The 19640-nt window shown below is 41.4% G+C and overlaps 1 protein-coding gene across 24 annotated transcripts in view; it reads right to left on the reverse strand.

Annotated features, from left to right (window-relative positions):
• LOC134542024 (coiled-coil domain-containing protein AGAP005037) overlaps positions 1-19640 on the reverse strand; it is a 713248-nt gene that overhangs the window by 177269 nt on the left and 516339 nt on the right. For 17 of the 24 annotated variants that reach the window (XR_010076723.1, XM_063385862.1, XM_063385858.1 and 14 more), the window contains 3 exons: positions 10261-10406; positions 4727-4753; positions 454-742 (listed from right to left, as the gene is read on the reverse strand). Coding sequence is in view for 23 of the 24 variants with exons in the window: in XM_063385862.1 (XP_063241932.1) it covers positions 454-742; positions 4727-4753; positions 10261-10406 (462 nt within the window). In the remaining variant the exon portion in view is untranslated. The remainder of the gene's footprint in view (positions 1-453; positions 743-4726; positions 4754-10260; positions 10407-19640) is intronic. The other 7 variants (XM_063385866.1, XM_063385861.1, XM_063385857.1 and 4 more) reach the window with 3 other exon arrangements.

Consider the following 19640-nt stretch of genomic DNA (forward strand, 5'->3'; position numbering starts at 1 on the left):
GCGTCGTCTGTGTTTCGTGATTGGGTGAGTTTCTCCCAGGTACATATCGATTGTAACAACACCAATCACAGTGATTCAGTGCGGAAGCAAATGCGTCCTGAGTGGCCCGGTCAAATAAGGCAACGACTTCTCTCGCTAGACGGCCGCCAATCACAAGGAAGAAACCACAGGTGCGGGTTGCAGTCTAATGAGTGTTCAGATCTTTTCGCGAAAAAATACATGCCCCCTAGTAATTAGCATTAATATTCATTATAACAATAAAAAACATCAAGAACTCCCTGCGCGCCTGATATTTAACCTCGAACATAACCTCAACAACACGTTCGCCACGAGAGTGACGGTTCTACCGGCGATCCAGGCCTGTCTCATCGTTGGTCCACGGGGACAGACACAGAGAGAGAGCGAGAGAGAGAGAGAGAGAGAGAGAGAGAAGGAAGGAGTTAGTGCCCCTACCGCCGTCGGGAGTTGGTGGCGAAGGCCTGTTACTGAGATGATGACTGAGGTGGTGGCTATGTCTCGCCGCGTGCTGGCCGACGAGGCACCTCGCCGCCCCCGGAGGAGGGGTCTTACCGAGCGGGCGCTCCAGCGTCTTGGACGGCGTGCGCACGACGGGCAGAGAGCTGCGCTGCTTGCCGCCGCGCCGGAAGCCCGTCGAGCTGGTCTCCACCTCGGACATGATGCCCGGGTCGTCGTCGAACAGCATGGCGGAGGAGGGCGGCGGGTAGCCGCGCGGCAGGGGCGACTGCAACACACGGCCGTCGCGTCGTGCAGGATCCGGTGCCAGCCAGTGGCGTAGCCAGGATTTGTGTATGGGGAGGGTGTTAAGAAGCATGCAACCCCCCCCCCCCATCCCCCCGAATTAAAGCGGGGGGTCCGGGGCAGGGTCTCCACAGTTAGTACTTTCGTACTAGATCTCGTACTTTTATAACTTTATTAGTGGTTTAGTACAGATCTAGTACGTTTTCTTTAATATAATAATATTATTGTAACTCCAATATGTTTTATTATTAAGCGTAATTATTTTTAAAAAACTATGGAATGTATGTGTGTGTGGTGTGAAATTTATGTTTGAGCATTGCAATGTCATAATAACTTCCTAAATGGTTAAAAACCATAACAAATTATAATTTAGTACTTTTTTTTCTAATCTAGTACTTTTTTCTCGCCTAAGTTGGTACGAAATATTTTTTCCTTGTGGCGACCCTAGTCCGGGGGCCCTACCCCGGGAAAAATTTGGATTTTAAAGTGTAAAATAGTGCTATTTTAGCAGTTTTCGGTACTTAATTTTAAATATTGTAATGGTAAAAATTTTATTAATTTTTAATATGAAATTTGTTTGAGTGATGAATAAGAAATTTAATTAAATATTTGGTGCTAATGCCCCCCCCCCCCCTGGTTACGCCCCTGGGTGCCACCATGAAGTAGTTTTGAACCCGTCCGCTAGATAGTAGCTTGCACAATATATTGCTAGAGACCGGAAAAAATTCGCGGGTTCAATGACCTCCAGGATAGACTCCAATATCCTCTACACACTTGGAAAAATGCCAACTGTTCATTGGCCTGCTGACTTGTGAGTCGTCTCGACTGGGTGGTCTGTGATTCGACACTTCTATGAGTGAGGGTCTCTAATTGGCCCTCAGTCCTCCAGATTAACAGTGAACCAATGACAGAAGCAGCACTAAGGTATAATTATTTGAAAATTTAGCATAACACGAAATGAACACGCGAATTTTTCAGGTCTCTATACATTGTTAACATAGTTACATTCATTGTGAGAAGTAATGCTTAAGTTATTTATCAGGCTAACAAACTAGTAAAAAAAAAATATTCACACTGTTTTGGTAGCTACATATTTTGTGGTGTGGCAAATAATAAATGTTTGCATCTCCTAATCATTTAATATATAACATTGACTTTTTATTACAAAACAACATTAAGTGTTCTTCGCACAGTTGAAAGAAAGAGAACGCATTAGTGTCTCGCGCTTCGCCAATGCTATTTGGCCAGAGATTCCAGTATTGCCGTATTACGACACTTGCTGAAACGGAGTCGGATCTCTCGGAACATTTCCCTATCGCGTCTGATGCTTCCACAGTCCACAGTGCACGGAAACCAACAGATGACAATCAATGAAATTGCATTTCAAGGTTAAGAAATATAAATCTAATATATATATATATATATATATATATATATATATATATATATATAATGCTTCGAAATTCGAGCAAGGACAGAATTAAAATATATAATAAAAAAATACAAAGTAATAGCGCAACACTAGATATTCTTGTACTTGAAACAATTTTTTTACGCACAAACAAACATGGCTACCATCACAGCGAAGTACTAGACTCCTACTGGTCGCACACCGAGCTGCGTGCTATAGTAGAAACTCTGTTCCGTGAGATACATCTCCGTTTCCGTGTCATTGTGCAACGGCCCTTAGTTTACAAACACAGAGCCGACCTTGCCTAAGTTCCTGTCTGCAGTATGGGACATAGTGTCCACGTATTTTAAAATATTCTTCCCATCACTTTACTAACTGTAAGTGGTGACACATTGTGTTTTAAAGGAAAACTTTAATCAAAAAACTTTTAAAACTGAAATTAATGAAGTGGTATAATACGACTGAGTATTCACTCAATCAGGATTTTCTGTCATTATTTATGTCGGTGGACATTGTTAGTTTCGGAGTGCATTCGATCACCGAATTCACTTCAACTCGAGGTAATTTCTACCAGAGTTCGAAACAACTGGTTCGTCTTGTAGGGAGGCGAGTTTTAAGAGTGCGGTAGAATTCATTAACTTGTACGTTGGCAACCAGCGACAACTTATTAAAATGTTTCACGTCTACTGCCCAAAGTGTCACAAGAATACTGTGTAAACTGTGTATATGAGAAAAATTGTGTAAATGCAATAATATGATGAAATATTTGATTACAGCATTACTTATGTCTCTCAGAAGCACCCGAGTCTAAGTCACAATTGAGCAACTTAACAGGATAGTTAAAAACCTCTCCTTCAAGGAGACTGTGTCTTCCCTCAACCCTCACAAGGACGGGGTGGAGGGGGGGGGGGAAATACAATCTCCAAAACCCACAGGTATAAACATTATAGGTGAAGTTACATTTGTCTGGCTCAACTAAAACTTTGAATTCAAACTCTCGTAACTCTCGCTAAATGCTTTAGAAAAATGTTTTAGTGAGTTACGAAAAAAAAAGAAATCGCTAATTCGAAGTAGGCTCGTTTAGCTCTCGAATTAATTGCGTGATTCCTATCACGTACATGTTCATCGCAGTTGAACGAAAACTGCCGAGCCAATCTGAAATATCTGATACTTTTACTATCAGCTTGTCTTATCCACTGAACAGATCAGTACAACTGTTTAATTTTATCGCCGCACATAACTTTAATTTGTTTCACAACAGGAAATAAGGCCATTTCGCACTTCCTCCTAAGGCCGGGAACCGGAAGCTCTCTGGGCCAACCGGGGAATGTGTTGACAATCGCCAAAAGACATCAATCGATAGGAATCGATAGCAGACTAAGTCCATTGAGGGCAAACCTTTCAGCTCTGTGAAAGAACAGGAAAGAAAAAAGAACGTGCCATCACAACCAACAACAAAAGTGGGAAATCAATAAAAGCAACAAAGATATCAAACTTCAGAAACGGCTTGCAAAAACCCTATACAAGAGAGATCGGTTCTTTGCGTCTTGAATTATCAAATACTGTATCTATGTATTTATACTTTAAAACTACGAGAGATTTATAAAAATAAATGTATTTTCATAAGAGTTATTATTCAATGATAACTGAATGGCGAAATTTTTGGCTACGGCATCATCTCTAGAACTCAAAGTTCCGGGTTTGATCCTCGGATTAGTTGTCAAATTTTATCAACTGATAAATGATAACACCTATTGCATGCAGTTTTCATTTGAAGCAATGTTCCCAAAATTGTTAAAAGCTAATAATACTACATAGACGTGGCGAAAAGAGCAGTGTGAAACGATTTTTTTTTTCTGACGATAGGCAAGAGCACAGAATTTCTCACAGTAGTACATAAACATGTATAAAACCAATACGAACGAAGAAATGTGAAACAATGTGAAATTTGTTTTCGGTGACAAACTTTTTTTTCTCACACGATTTTCACACAATTCAGACAAAACACGTTTACAATTTAAGTAAATTAAAAGAACGATAGTCTATACAGCGTTGTATTTTACCTCCTTGGAAATTTACGCGAACATAAAAAAAAATACTCTGAATCATAAAAGACACTTTAAACAAAAAATTTTATGTTTTCATCAATAAATGGATTGTTATTCTGACATATAAAACAGCACGATAGCGTAACGGGACTGCAAGAAATGTTTGTTAATGTTCCTACACATGTACCTAACGTATAAGAGGTAACTAACCCATACGCTGCAATAAAAAAACGTACATTATCTATATGTTTGAACTTTTCACAAATTTAGCAGGGATGTACATAACATGGTTTCTTGGTAAATTTTCCATATCACTGTAAGGTAAATTCAATTCTGTTACTATTTAGAAATATTGCATTTTAAAAAAAGTAAATATACATGGGTCGAGCAACATCTGAGTCGTGTGCGCACGAGCATTTGTGAAAAGCGCAAATAGTGTTGTAACCAAGTCACTTACACATATACTTAATAACTAGTACACATTATAAAGAAGATAAATTCTGCTCACCTTTCTTCTCTGTGATTTGGAACTCATCTGGAGTTAGCAGCATGCAAAAGAACACCACAAATGATTATGTTAGTACAGAAAGCATTAAAAGGTTATCATTAAATTAATGCAGCATAACAACTACAGCTCTTGATTTAAAATCATAATCATAATCATATAGTCATTAAAATGTGAACTTTATAAATTTTACAAAAAAAACATTCATTCCACAAAAATTAACTTAACATTCATGTCGTCAAATATTTAAAAAAAATTATCGAAAGACATTAAACAACTCACATGAATGAATTACATAATTTTTTTTACTTACTCTTTCTTCCAAATCACAACATTTTCTATATAAAAATAGAAAACTTTGTGTTGAGTTTAAGTTTCCCTACATTTTTACGACACTGGGCAAAAATATACACAATGATGTGTATACATATGGTCTACCAGGCATTTTCATGTGAACCACTCTAAAATATGACTGAAACGTCGGACATTTTACCCATTTTATAGACATGAGCACGAAAGTTCACAACTGAGAAGTAAAATGAGTTCTACTAATTAGAGATCACCTTTCAAACGATATTAAACACATTCTGTGGTGTTATCAAAGAAAAAAAAAATGAAATAAAAGCGAGTTGTGAGGGATGAAACGTTACGGTGTTTGGCTAGGTGAAGATACGCATTAGTTGGACCTATCAGAAGTCACACGTAATTGGTTTCTTTGATGAAAAAGGAGACGTTAAGAACAATATTCGTAAGTAGGGACCGGAATAATTTGCGGCTTCAATGACCTCTAGGATGAACTTTATAGTTCTACGTACACTCGGTCAAATGTCACCCTCTCATTGGCTGCTGTCTTGTGAAGGTGTCCCAACGTAGCGGCCTGTGATTCGATACAGCTACGGTTGAGTGATTCTCACTGGCCCCGGGTCTTCCAGGTGAGTTGTGGGCCAATAGCAGAGGCAGCACTGAGGTATAACTATTTGAATTTCGGGCTGTCGTGAAATGAATCCGCGAATTTTTCCGGTCTCTATTCGTAAGTCGTGATGTGTGTATTTGCTGGCACTGCCAGCAGCCGACGCGCAGGCGGCGTGGCTTCCAGCCGTGAAGGCAGCTTAGCGGCCGAGCGACCCAGGCCTCCGGGAAACACGAGTGCTCGCTGATTGTCCCCAATTGACTCGCCGGACCCGCGGCCAGCTCTTGACCGCTCGCCGCCGCGCGCGGACACGCCCCACCCGCTCCCGGGCCATTGCGAGCTCGCTGTCACGAGCCTATAGGTAGAGACGAGCTACACATCTGTGCTGCTTCTGCCATCGGTAGGGATAGGAAAAATTCGCGGGTTCATTTCGCGACAGGCTAAAATACAAATAGTTACACCTCAGTGCTGCCTCTGCTATTGGCTCACAACTCACCTGGATGACTCTGGGCCAATTAGAAACGCCCGACCAAAGCTTTATCGAATCACAGGCTGCTACGTTGGGACGTCTCACAAGACGGCAGCCAATGGGTGGGTGGCATATGACCGAGTGTACGTAGAACTATGGAGTTCATCCTGCAGGTCATTGAACCCGCGATTTTTTTTCCTATCCCTAGCCATCGGTAGCGACCGGAAAAATTCGCGGGTTCAATGAACTTTAGGATGAAATTTATAGTTGTACGTACACTCGGTCAAATGCCACCCTCTCATTGGCTGTTGTCTTGTGAAGGTGTCCCAACGTAGCGGCCTGTGATTCGATACAGCTACGGTTCAGTGTTTCTCACTGGCCCCGGGTCTTCCAGGTGAGTTGTGGGCCAATAGCAGAGGCAGCACTGAGGTATAACTATTTGAATTTCAGGCTGTCGTGAAATGAATCCGCGAATATTTTCGGTCTCTAGCCATCGGTACACTGTTCATCTGGAGGACTCTAGGCCAACTGGAGACCATCGACCAAAGAAGTAACGAATTACTAGGGGCAGGCATTTTTCGCGAATAAATCTGAACGCCTATTAGACTGCAACAAGGTATACCCGCACCAGCGGTTTCTTCCTTGTGACTGGCGGCCGTCTGCGAGAGAAGTCGTTGCCTTGCTTGACCGAGCTACTCAGGACGCGTTTGCTTTCGCAATGAATTACTCTGATTGGTGTTGTATCGATCGACATGTACCTGAAAGAAATTCACCCAATCACGAAACACAGACGGTGCTACAGTGTTTTAACTTATAGCTAGTCTCGTAATCTTTTCGCGAAATATGCACGGCCCTGCGAATCACAGGTTACCCAGTCGAGACGCCTCACAAGTCAGCGGTCAATGGACAGGCGACGTTTGCCCGAATATGCAGAGGACGGTCGAGTCTATCCCGGAGGTCACCGAACCCGCGAATTTTCCCCGCTCCCTAGAACTAAGGTCTGCCCACTCCCGTGTGACTGGCGGCCGTCTGTATGCGGGAGAAGGCCCCGCCCTATTTGACCACTGCATTCAGGAGCGCTCGCTTCCCCACTGAACGGCTGTGCTTCCAGTACCAACACTATACATGCGCCTGAAAGAACCTCCACCAATCAAGAAACACAAGCGATGCTACAGTGTTATAACTCTCAGCTAGTCTCCCACTTGTACGCCATTGTTTCGAAAACTGATTGTAGAGACCTGCAAAATTCGCGGATTCATTCGGTGATAGGCTAGAATTCAAACACATATACCTCTTAGATAATTTTACTATTGGCTTACTGTTCATCTGGACGAATCTCAACCAGTTATAAACCCTCAACCAAAGAAGGATCGAATCACAGACAAACCAGCTGAGACGACTTACAAGTCGGCAGCGAATGAACTTGCGTTATTTGCCCGAGTGTACAAGGATTTGTGCAGTCTATCCTAAAGGCCATCGAAACCGCGAATTTTGCAGGTCTCTACTGATTGGTCAGGACGCAGTATGTTGGGTTTTTTAAAATGACTGCTCGCGAGACATTTAACGGAAAATGTACATTTGATAATTACGTGAATATAAAGGGAACTACCATAGTATGAAAATATAATTTACAATACCGCACAAAAACGTTAAAAATGCAACTTTGCCAGGTAAATATGTAAAAAAAAAAGTATTATATATATATATATATATATTATTGAAAGTTCAGGCACTCAAAAAGTCGGCAAGTTTAACCGTGTAGAACGTAAGTATGAAATAATGAACTAGAATGGGACATTCACCCTTAAATAAAATTAATAATTAAAAAATCCGAAAAATATCATCATGGCGAGTGAAACTAAGCTTTACAAGTGCGTACTACGAACACGCTTTGACTGCAGCGCAATTCCGCAAAGGGAAGACGAGCCCTTTAATAAAAAAATTGGTTGTCTGTAAAGTCGGTTTACGGACGATAGTTTAACGTGACAACGTCATAACAAAACATTGATGAAATGATTGCATACTTTTATGAATACAATTGAATCATTTTTATTTTAATAATAAAAGAATAAATACATGAATTTATACTAGTAATCAGATTTTTAAAATGCAAGAATAATTAACCTTTATTGCCGAAATTGTTGTAATAAGCAATGAAAACCACGTTAACTTTTCACTTCACTTTATAAACAGTCGACGAAACAGAGTTCACGTGTAGATGACTTGTATATAATTAATTTTAAAAAGTGGCGTTTAGCTATAAAGTTTAAATATAATTATTAACAAGTTTTCATATAAATAAACTGTAATCAAATATCTATAATCAATATGTGATTCACCATAATTTTTTAGACAATTGTTACATAACCTATTATTACTGCACTCGCCGACAGCGTAACGGAACAATGAGCGTAACGGGACAAAGCGTAACGGAACAATGTGCGTAACGGGACACTTTTTCGTGCGTGCAGCCGGCGTTCATCAATTTATTAGACGTTGTCACGTCAAAAAAAAAATTCGTTAATGTTTTTACCTCACGGCGCGGAAATGCCTTTTCTTCCCCGTCCGTCGTCGACGGTGCGGAGGAGACACGAAACAGGCGGATAATCGTGTTTACCTTCTCGTCCGCGCAACTACCAGGCCGCCGCCGAGTGACAAGTTAAGCCTCCCGGCCGCTGATACGGCGCCCGCTGTTTCTACGTTTCTAAAGTCACTCTCTCCTCTAAAACCCCCGCACTTCACTGAGAAAGAGAGAGAGAGAATGTCACCCGCTTCATCATCGCCTTCTCCGCGCCAACTTTTTAATTAAATTAGACGCGGAACATCGCGGCTCGTCTGTAACTTCTCCGCCGACTAAGAGCCTCCCGGGAGCCCGCGACTATCCAGCAAGTCGTGTCGTGAGGTTGTGGTGGCGGTGGTGGGGGAAAGATGGTGGCAGGTGCCCAAAGGAAACAGAGAGAAAAAAGAAAGAAGAAATAACTTGTTAGCTCTCGCTCGTCCGACGCGTCTCTTCGCGAACAAGACGTCTGTCGATTCCGTCTTAACTTTTCACGAGTAGTCGATGATGTTATAACTTGAAGGGAAGAGAAGTAAAAACTGATGCAATCCCAACAGATATTTTTTTTGTTGCCACACAAAAAGTACATTTCCCGTCCCCCCCGGGGAGCCGCCATGACGGCCTGACAGCTCCCGTCGCTACGTCCTTGGAGGGGGTGTCTCTGCACCACACCGCGGATAGCCAGTATCTGCGGAACACTCTCGCGGTCAATTATTAAAATAAAAAAAAACCAAGAATCTTAAAAACCAACACAAGGTTTAGCAATCATTAATGGATTTTAATTAACATTGTACTGAATCTAACACCTTAAACTGTATTATTAATGAAAAAAAATATCTAAGTTATTTAAAATAGTAAGATACAAAAACAATTTTTTTTTAATCCAATGATTAATATGTTGTAAAGTAACCCTTGTCTAAAGGCATTTTTAATATATAGTTTATATAAATAAATACTAAAAGTACCATAAAACATATTTTTTTTTATTTTTAGCTTAAAATATTTAATGATACTCCAAACACCATAAGTTATGATTCGTTCAGTGGAAGGCAGTTAGGAGAGAGATGCGAGATTTCCTGGTAATGAATGGAGAGAAGGGCGCCCATGCAGTAAAGGGCGGGTCACATGCTATATGAGGCGGGCTCATGTAGCAAGGGGCGGGGCACATGCAGTAAGGGGCGGGCCACACGCTCCAAGAGGCGGGCTCACGTAGCGAGGGGCGGGGCCCATGCAGTAAGGGGCGGGACACATGCTATATGAGGCGGGCTCACGTAGCGAGGGACGAGCCACACGCTATATGAGGTGGGCTCACGTAGCGAGGGGCGGAGCCCATGCAGTAAGGGGCGGGCCACACGCTCCAAGAGGCGGGCTCACGTAGCGAGGGGCGGGGCCCATGCAGTAAGGGGCGGACCACACGCTCCAAGAGGCGGGCCCACGTAGCGAGGGGCGGGGCCCATGCAGTAAGGGGCGGACCACACGTTCCAAGAGGCGGGCTCACGTAGCGAGGGGTAGGCCACACGCTCCAAGAGGCGGGCTCACGTAGCGAGGGGCGGGGCACTTGCAGTAAGGGGCAGGGCCCATGCGGAAAGGGACGGTGCTACCTCCAGGTCCATGCTGCGGGCGAGCGGGCCTCCCTGGTGCTGCTGGTGGTGGTCTCCGGACAGCGTGTGGCGGCGGGGCTCGTCCCTGCGGCCCGACCGCCCTCCGCCGCCCCGCCTCACCTCCTCATCCCGCCCGCCGCCCCCGCCTGGAACACACACCAGTCCCTGACGGTCACACACCCACCACACCACTACTACTATACTCAGTCCTTAGGCTAGTTATTTATATCGCCTGGTATTAGAACAAAATACACTGAAAATATTCAATTACTAGAGACCTGTAAAATTCGCGATTTCAAATCCCTAAAGGATAGACTCGATGATCCTCTACGCACTCGTGCAAATTACATCTGCTGATTGGTTACCGACTCGTAACACCTGTTGACTGGAATGATCGTGATTCGCTAATTCTTCTGTTAAAGATTTTTCATTGGCCCAGAGTCCTTCAGATAAACTGTGGCCCAATCACTGAAGCAAAATAATGTCAAAAGTATTTGGACTCTATCCTATCGCGAAATGAATCCGCGAATTTTACAGGTCTCTATCAATTACATATAATGATCTGTTTCCTATCGAGCCATAACATCGTATCTTAGGCAAAATAACTTTATTAAAGCATTTATTGAGAGAAAAAAGAGCGTAAATCCACAGCATTAGCTGAATCACACAAACGTATGCCCAGTTACAATGTTATGCGCTAGTGGATTTTGGAAATAGTCTTTTCATTTGAAAGAAATTAATCCATATTGCCTTCTTGCCAGCCACACGCATACGTAGGTTGATAAAAAAAAAAACATCCTTGAAAGAACAATTACTTTTACTCTTCTGTATAGTTGTTCAATCGTAACTTAGGCTGGTTTTGTCTTAAGTTACATATACTTTGTGGCCAAATTTTACCATATGAATACGTGATAAAAGATTTGTTTGACATACGTCATTGCTGGTTACTCTATATGTCATAATAAATCTAAATACCGGACAAAAATATGAATACGTGAAAGCACATAAAACAAGCCAAAATCAGTAGTAAAAGAAATTAGCCAGAAAATTACTACAGCACAGACGAACACAGTTTGCTGACAACGAGACAATTGCAACAAGTACAGAAAATAAACACAATAACCGACCTTGGACAACACAGCGACAAACAGACAAACACAACGCAGATACTAAACAGATCATATGGACAACACAACGAAGACAGCACAGTCAAAAACAATAGAATTCCTTAGACAAAACAGTTGCGACGTTTTGGGAACTTGTACATTATTGGTGTTTCTTATGACATAAGATGCAATCAGCAATGGCGTATGTCCAAAATATATCTAATATCAATATTCCCATCGTAAGAACCAAAGAATGTATAAATACATATTGAAAAAAATAGACTTTTCATTTGTAAAAAAATATCAATGTAAAATTCTGTTAATCAGAAATGTTAATGTTACTTTTTAAGCTCATGTATCAGGGGACGGAGGGCGACATCCTCGCATCTTGTCGCTGGTCCGGGTCAGCCTCCACCACGTGTGAAAATGAACCATGCCATCCAAATTCTGTTTACTTGTACAATTGCACAAGTTCGACGATCACGTGAAACTTAAAAAAAATTCACAACAAATAAAAATGTCGGGATTACGACTATTTTCTGTGTTTGCGACTCGACAGTACGTGGAACAAAAAATTAGCTAGCAATAAAACAACTTCTTAAATTAGATGTTCGGACATATAACTACTCCAAAAGCTACTGCTAATTGGTCTGAGTGTTTATACTATGCAATGCCCGTGTTTAAATTGGAATCAAACGGGGATTGAGTTGTTTTTTTCCCCCAAAGGTTTGCGAATTATTTCGCACGTGCGCACGGTGGAGATCTGAAAAGTTCCCTTCCAAAGAGCTTATGCCACGTCAGTGTGTTCAGAGATGGCTCGCTCCCCTTGCAGGCCCTGCGCCCTCTTCTTCTCACCTCTTGAAAGATGTCTTCGTGGCTACACCGCCCTTAATGAAGGTGTCGCGCCCCTCCCTCTGGGCGTATCGGCGCCCAATCAACGCCCCCACCCCCCCCCCCCCCTTTTCCCCGGCGGCCATTACCCGAGGACATGGCATCGTCCGCCCACTCTTGCAGTGCGTCACGGGATGAGGCCGCGTCTTCACGATACTCCTGCAGTGCCGCTCTGCCGCAACCCGCACAACGTGTGACCCTGCCGGGTTGCCGAGCGCCGCATGGGCAGAATAAGGCCACTGACGCTGAATGTTGGTAGTCTTCTGCGCCATGATCCCAGGAAGTACTTGCACTAACAATAACGTTGAGGGAATAAATGACGCTTGTATATCTTCGCTGACTATTGTCATCATGTCCTCCATTTAAAATTAAAAGTATTCGTCCCTTTTTAAAAATTAATTTAATTGCGTGTTTTTATGTTATATTTAACGCAGAAATTATAAAATGGAAGAGTTAATTAGTGTAATAATACTCAATTAAAACTTTTTAACGATTAAAATTAAAAGGATCATAACAGACACATGTATGGTGGCCATGTGCTATTTACGAACATGTACGTGCGAGCGCTAGTGGCGTAACCTAAACAAAAAAAAAAATGCCAAGAACCGACAGAAGTTTATATCAGCCAATATTGATTTTAAAAAATGTAAAAAAAATAACATTTACTCTCGAAATTAATTAGTTTCCACTTAAAAAAAATTAATTAACATCGATGAATTTGGCTAATGAATATATCAATTCAATTGGGACCTCGTCTGCAAATGCGTAACTAATTAGTTTTTTGATTATCAATAACAGCCTCGAACGGGTCCAATGGGGACGGGTTCCCCAATTAGAAGATCGGAGGCGCGGGTTTAACGGATCTCGCTGGACGGTATCTCACGGACGCACGCGCTCCCTCGCTTTGTTCCCGCAGGGGGGTGGAAGGGGTGGGAGTGGGGGGGGAGAAGAGGGGTTGAGGAAGAATGATGAGGGGAAGAGTGGAGCAGGGGGAAAGAAAGGGAATGGGGGTCGCGGCATTCCCGAAGGAGTCGCAAACAAGAGTTAGCCGGCTCCGAAGACACGGAGAGGCATAACTCACGGGACCCGCACGGCGCGGGTGTGACGTAAGAAAAGGGTGGTGGTATCCCGATGTCGGCCGAGGAAACGGTCGCGAGCTTAAAAAGGAGAAGAGGAATAAAGAAAAATGAAATTTTAAGAGATATGGTCAAAGCCAATTAGTATCAGCACCAATTAGATGCAGATACTAAATGAAGGAATGCCGTTTAATTGGACCATTTCCAGTAGTTAGTTTGTACCATGTAGAAGCTCGCGACTTGAGCAAGCGTATCCACGATTACTCATTAACTAAGATTACAAGGGGCAATAAATAAGTTATTTCAATAATTATCAAGTAATTTTTGCGTAGAAATTATTCTTACACGCAAATTAATACATAACAATAACTTTTCTGAATTGTAATCGGAAATGTTTTTTACGCGTTTTATTTCAACATATTACTAGTTTTAAATTTGTTTCCAAGTAGCAGTGGTCTAATCTTGAAGACAAAAAAAAAGTTATTTTAAGTAAACTCTATAACCCATTATTTAACCTTTAATTTAAGGGCTCTTTCTAAATTTTAACTCGATACCTCCTTCGCATTTTTTGTTCTGTTACTAATATTCACAACAGATTTACTAAGTGCAAAAAATAATGAGTGTAAAACGTACGTAAGTGTTCGCAATTATTATCACTTGTGCGAATTTTTACACCCAGTAGTATACTAAACGTTGTGAATGTCTGTTGACAATATTTGGGACAGAACAACGAGCGCAAGTGAGGTAATGTGTTAGATTCAGAAAGAGCTCTTAATATAATAGAAATGACAAGAAAATGAAAACAAAACAAAAATTACTACGAATATGCTGGGGATGGTGAGAACTTTTGTTTACGGTTGTTTTTTAAACTGTATTTTTAGAAGAATGAAAATGGTTGAAAGGCATGTTTTCAGATTAATTTTTAGGCATAAAACATCCGGTGCAGATTCTCGGAAGCAGTCAAGGGACTTGCAAAAACCATTTATCTTCATTTCTTCACCATGTAATGTTATGGTTACCACTCGAATCTCATAGTTGTCCTGTGCACGACGAGAAAGACTGCGCGCCACTTCAGAGCCTTGCGCTTAGAGGCGATACCGCGCTAGAAGGACCAGCGAGCGCCGCGCTTATCATCCCGCCTCTCAAGCACAGAGACAACCCTGACAGGTTAGACTCAGACTTGCGCCAGTATCATATTTACTTGATTCATACTACTAGGCGCGATCACTTTCAAACCAAAACCACACTGTGCGTTGCAAATATAATGAGATTGTAGGAAAAAAAAAGTATGAAAATATTACTGTAGGTATGTGTTTCATGAGTGTTTTTTTTTTACATTGTTAGATGTCTTTAAACTTAAAATAACAAACCTAAAAATATTCTGATGATTTTTCTATCACAACCATGTTCTCTATGCAATGCCCAGTGCTATATTTTTTTTTCTCTCGAAAGATTGTGAGAAATGGTTTCAAACACGTGTCGAGAAATATTCAACACACCAAAACCCTAACCCGGCTCACAGTTTGCGTGTGTTGATAACTCGATCAGACCGCGGCGGCGTATATAACAGCTCTGAATTAAATTTTTTTTTTAAAAAAAAGCCCACACTGAAACAATATAAGCATGGCGCCAAGCAAAAAATAAATAAATAAATTGTAAACATGTTTCGGCATTGCGCCCATTCCAACAAAAAAAAAAAAAAAAGGATTACTTTGGTGGTCTTTTGTGCCGCGATTCTAGCGCGGACATCACAAGAGGGCATCACCGGGGGGTATGGAGGGGGAGGGAGGGGGAGGGAGGGGAAGGGTGGCGCCGCAGTATTTATAGCGGGGCGCATGCGGACGCCGTCCACGGGCTCCGCCCCTCACGGCGAGCTATACATAGGCGGGGCGCGTGCCCGCCACGAGCCTCACAGCCGAAACTACACACTTACACCATCCACTCGTTTCCTTCGTAAACACAAGGTGAACAATTTTAACAGTGTGACTGTTAACTCTACTATGTATATATATATATATATATATATATATATATATATATATATATATATATATATATATACACTTATATTGAAAACCGAAAAAAAAAAATGGTTGTAAAGTCGGTTTACGGACATTAGTTTAACGTGACAACGTCATAACAAATTCATTGATGAAATGATTGCATACTTTTATGAATAAAATTGAATCATTTTTATTTTAATAATAAAAGAATGAATACTTGAAATTATACTTGTAATCAGAATTTTTAAAATGCAAGAATAATTAATCTTTATTGCCGAAATTGTTGTTGTAATAAGCAATGAAAACCACATTAACTTATCACTTCACTTTATAAACAGTCGACGAAACAGAGTTCACGTGTAGATGACTTGTATGTAATTAATTTTAAAAAGTGGCGTTTAGCTATAAAGTTTAAATATAACTATGAACAAGTTTTCATATAAATAAAATGTAATCAAATATCTATCATCAATTATATGAATCACCATAATTTTTTAGTCAATTGTAACATAACCTATTATTACTGCCCTCGCCGACAGCGTAACGGAACACAGCGTAACGGAACAATGAGCGTAACGGGACACAGCGTAACGGAACAATGAGCGAAACGGGACACCACGTAACGTAACAATGTGCGTAACGGGACACTTTTTCGTGCGTGCATCCGGCGTTCATAGATTTATTAGACGTCACGTCAAATATAAAATATATATAATATTTTGGTAATTGTTCCGTAACACGTATCCAAGTTTATCCCTTGATCCTGACGGCATGATCATGTATATATTGATCCCGTGATGCATAATACTAGCTGTTTTAATTTAAGTTACGTCCAAAGATCGTGTACGTAACAAAAACTCAAATGCAAATTATGCCGGGCTTGCGGAATTTTTTTTTCTTTCGTATTCAAACTATGATTGTAATTAACTGTTACATCACGCGTTTTTATTTGTTCGTTTCAGACTATTTTGAGGTAACTAAATTAAAACAGCAAGCATCGTGTACCACGAGATCACTGTATACGTTACGGGTAAAGATAGAAGGTTTGCCCGGATTAACTCTTAGCATTATCCAAGTCCGAGCAAATTACTAAAATAAATCTGATTATGGCAATCACCCGAGTATACCTAGGTATACCCAAAGCTAATGGCTGGGTAGTTATATGTTGCGTCATTTTTGAGAATGTTAGGTTAGGTATCAGTAAAGGCGTAAATTAAACTAATGTTATAAATCATTTGGTTTTTCTAGCACTACACAGTCAGCGTTTGGGTGGAACTAGGCGTATATGGGTAATCGCCGAATTCAAATTTATTTCAATTATTATATGAACTTTACCCAACAAACCTTTGCCAATGCCAAAGGTAACCCGGGTAAACCTAGGTTTAACTTGATCTTCTTCTAGCATTGCCCGTAACATACGCATGATCACCAAGGGGCAGACTTCGATAAGTACGTGTGTGTTGCTGTCGCTCAGCTGTGTTCGCCAGGGGCGCAGGGTGTTCGTGGTGGCCACACGGCGACCTAGAGATATACAGACTGTTTATCACCCTGCTTTCAGCTATAATTGCTGCTGTCGACGGCATACTGGGGAACTACAATCCGAGTGAGAGTGACAGAGAGCTGATTTGACAGAATGGTGGGCAAAACATAGCTGTAAAAGCATATTTTCTTATGGGAGAAAGATGGAAGTTGCTAGTAAATTCCCTCGCAATTTTACAGTTTTTGCGGGCAATACAAAGATGGAACGAGTGAAATATAATTTTAAATACAGTTTCATCGTAGTGCGATGTGTAAGTACGGCATTAAATGCGCTAGAAAATAGCTAACCCTTCTTCGACGCAACGTTTGTTACCAATATGTAGATCAGTTATTGATCCTATTATATATGTATTTCGGGTAGGTAATTTGATACAGTACATGGAATTTATCTCATCACTAAGTACTATTAATTTAAAATAATCGACTGCAATGGAATAATGACCATTTTTAAATGATTTGTGTGGGTTTGTTATTTGTGTTATTTGTTATCTGTTCATTCATCATCACGTAATTTCACATAATGAACATAATTTAGCCCGTAATATTACATAATTAACTTAAACACTGCCACTTTTCTGCTGTCAACGTATGTTGCCTGCTAAAAAACCACTGTTTGCCCACCATTCTGACAAATTCAATTGGAATCAAAGATGGCCTCCCACTAGCAGTCTATATATCTCTAGGTCGTTGCGGCCACACGACTGTGTTCTCGGAGCGCGAGGGCCGCGATAGCGGTTGTCGCCAGGAGGCAGGCGCGGGCCTTATCTTGTTTGCCTCCTCTCCTCCTGGACCAAGAGGTGAGTCAACACCCCCGCGCGCCGTCTTCACGCCGCCTCAACGTCCGGGCGCGTCGGGGGTCACACAGACCGACAGTCGCGGTCTTCTTATAGTTCGTGTCTCATTGATGATGTATAGATAGCGACCGGAAAAATTCGCGGATTCATTTCACGACAGCCTGAAATTCAAATAGTTATACCTCAGTGCTGCCTCTGCTATTGGCTCACAACTCACCTCAGAGAGAAACACTCAACCGAAGCTGTATAGAATCACAGGCCGCTACGTTGGGACACCTCCACAAGACAGCAGCCAATGAGAGGGTGACATTTGACCGAGTGTACGTAGAACTATAAAGTTCATCCTAGAGGTCATTGAACCCGCGAATTTTTCCGGTCCCTAAGTATAGAGACCTGCAAAATTCGCGGATTCATTCGGTGATAGGCTAGAATTCAAACACATATACACCTCTTAGATAATTTTGCTATTGGCTTACTGTTCATCTGGACGAACCTCAACCAGTTATAAACCCTCAACCAAAGAAGTAAAGGATCGAATCACAGACAAACCAGCTGAGACGACTTACAAGTCGGCAGCCAATATACTTGCGTTATTTGCCCGAGTGTACAAAGGTATGTGGAGTCTATCCTGAAGGCCATCGAAACCGCGAATTTTGCAGGTCTCTAATGATGCATACATTTTCACGCATTTCGCGATCCAAGTAGAAGTTTTAGCCTATCCACCAATCATTCGGATTGTCTCCCGATGTGCAACATGCATCACGTGCTACTGTTGCTTCCATCTTCTTTACGTACATGTTACTAACATTCTTAGAATCCACGAGTCCATGACACTATCACAGTCGCAAAGTAATCATCGCCGTAGCTATCAGGAATATTACCATGGGCCGTATCAATATAATTCATTTTATCATATCGTTTCCATACATCTGTTGTGTCAGAGATTTACCACAATCTATGATCTTGTGAGCCTCACAATATTCTATACATGTCGTTTTCAAGTTCATGGCTGGCTCCATTCTCATTTTCTGTAAAAGCTAGCGTTACCAGTATTATTATTTAATCCTTCTATAAACTATTCTCTTGAATCTCATAATAGCGTGACAACATGCATTCCATAGTTTAAGGCCCGTGCGTGGAATTTTAAAATGCGTCGTCGGGAGTTTGGGAAAAAAAATGGGGGGGGGGGGTTATAATGTAAAAGTTGAATACTGCAATTCCAGCCACAAGTGAAAAACCTGTATTTCCAGGTTGAAGGCTGGTGAAATTGTAAATATTACATGCAATATAAATATGGCGACGTAAATTTGTGTTGTGCTTTAACAGTGTAGCCGAGACTGTTTTTTCAGAGATCCTGTCACCGCCTCTCTACTGATTATTTGGTACTAGCTGCAACAGAAATATAGCGTAGCGGAGGCTTGTTTTCAAAAAAAGGCAGCTATGTTAAATGTCAGGTCGTTACGGTCAGGGCAAATACTGTTTTCTTCCCTAATTGGTTTTCCATTCCAAGTGAATGTTGTTCAATATTTTAGACTATTATCCCCCCCCCCCCCCCTAATTCCGGTACATTTGCATACCCGAGCGGATATTCTCGGGAACCCGATACAGACACAGTTATTTGGGCACGTGTACTGGGCAGTAAAGGTGACCAGATGTATCATAAAACACACATACACACACATCCACCGCGACTTAGTCTACATATGCACAGGAGAAACCCAAAGCAAATGTGCTACTGAAACCTCCCAGCGAAAACATAACTAATAAAAAATATTCAAGTGTCAAAACATTTAAAGAATAACAACTAATGATGCTAACATTTGACGCATTATATTTATTTGACAGTAACTTGGCACGAAATAGTTTAATCGACAGCCTCTCAGAAAGCTATCGGTGGCTAAACAGGTGTTTGTGAAACACGTAAAAATGCCATCACATACAAACGACGTGGAAACATCAACAGGGAAAGCA

The sequence above is a fragment of the Bacillus rossius genome (assembly GCF_032445375.1).
Source record: "Bacillus rossius redtenbacheri isolate Brsri chromosome 4 unlocalized genomic scaffold, Brsri_v3 Brsri_v3_scf4_2, whole genome shotgun sequence".
Taxonomy (NCBI): Eukaryota; Metazoa; Arthropoda; class Insecta; order Phasmatodea; family Bacillidae; genus Bacillus; species Bacillus rossius.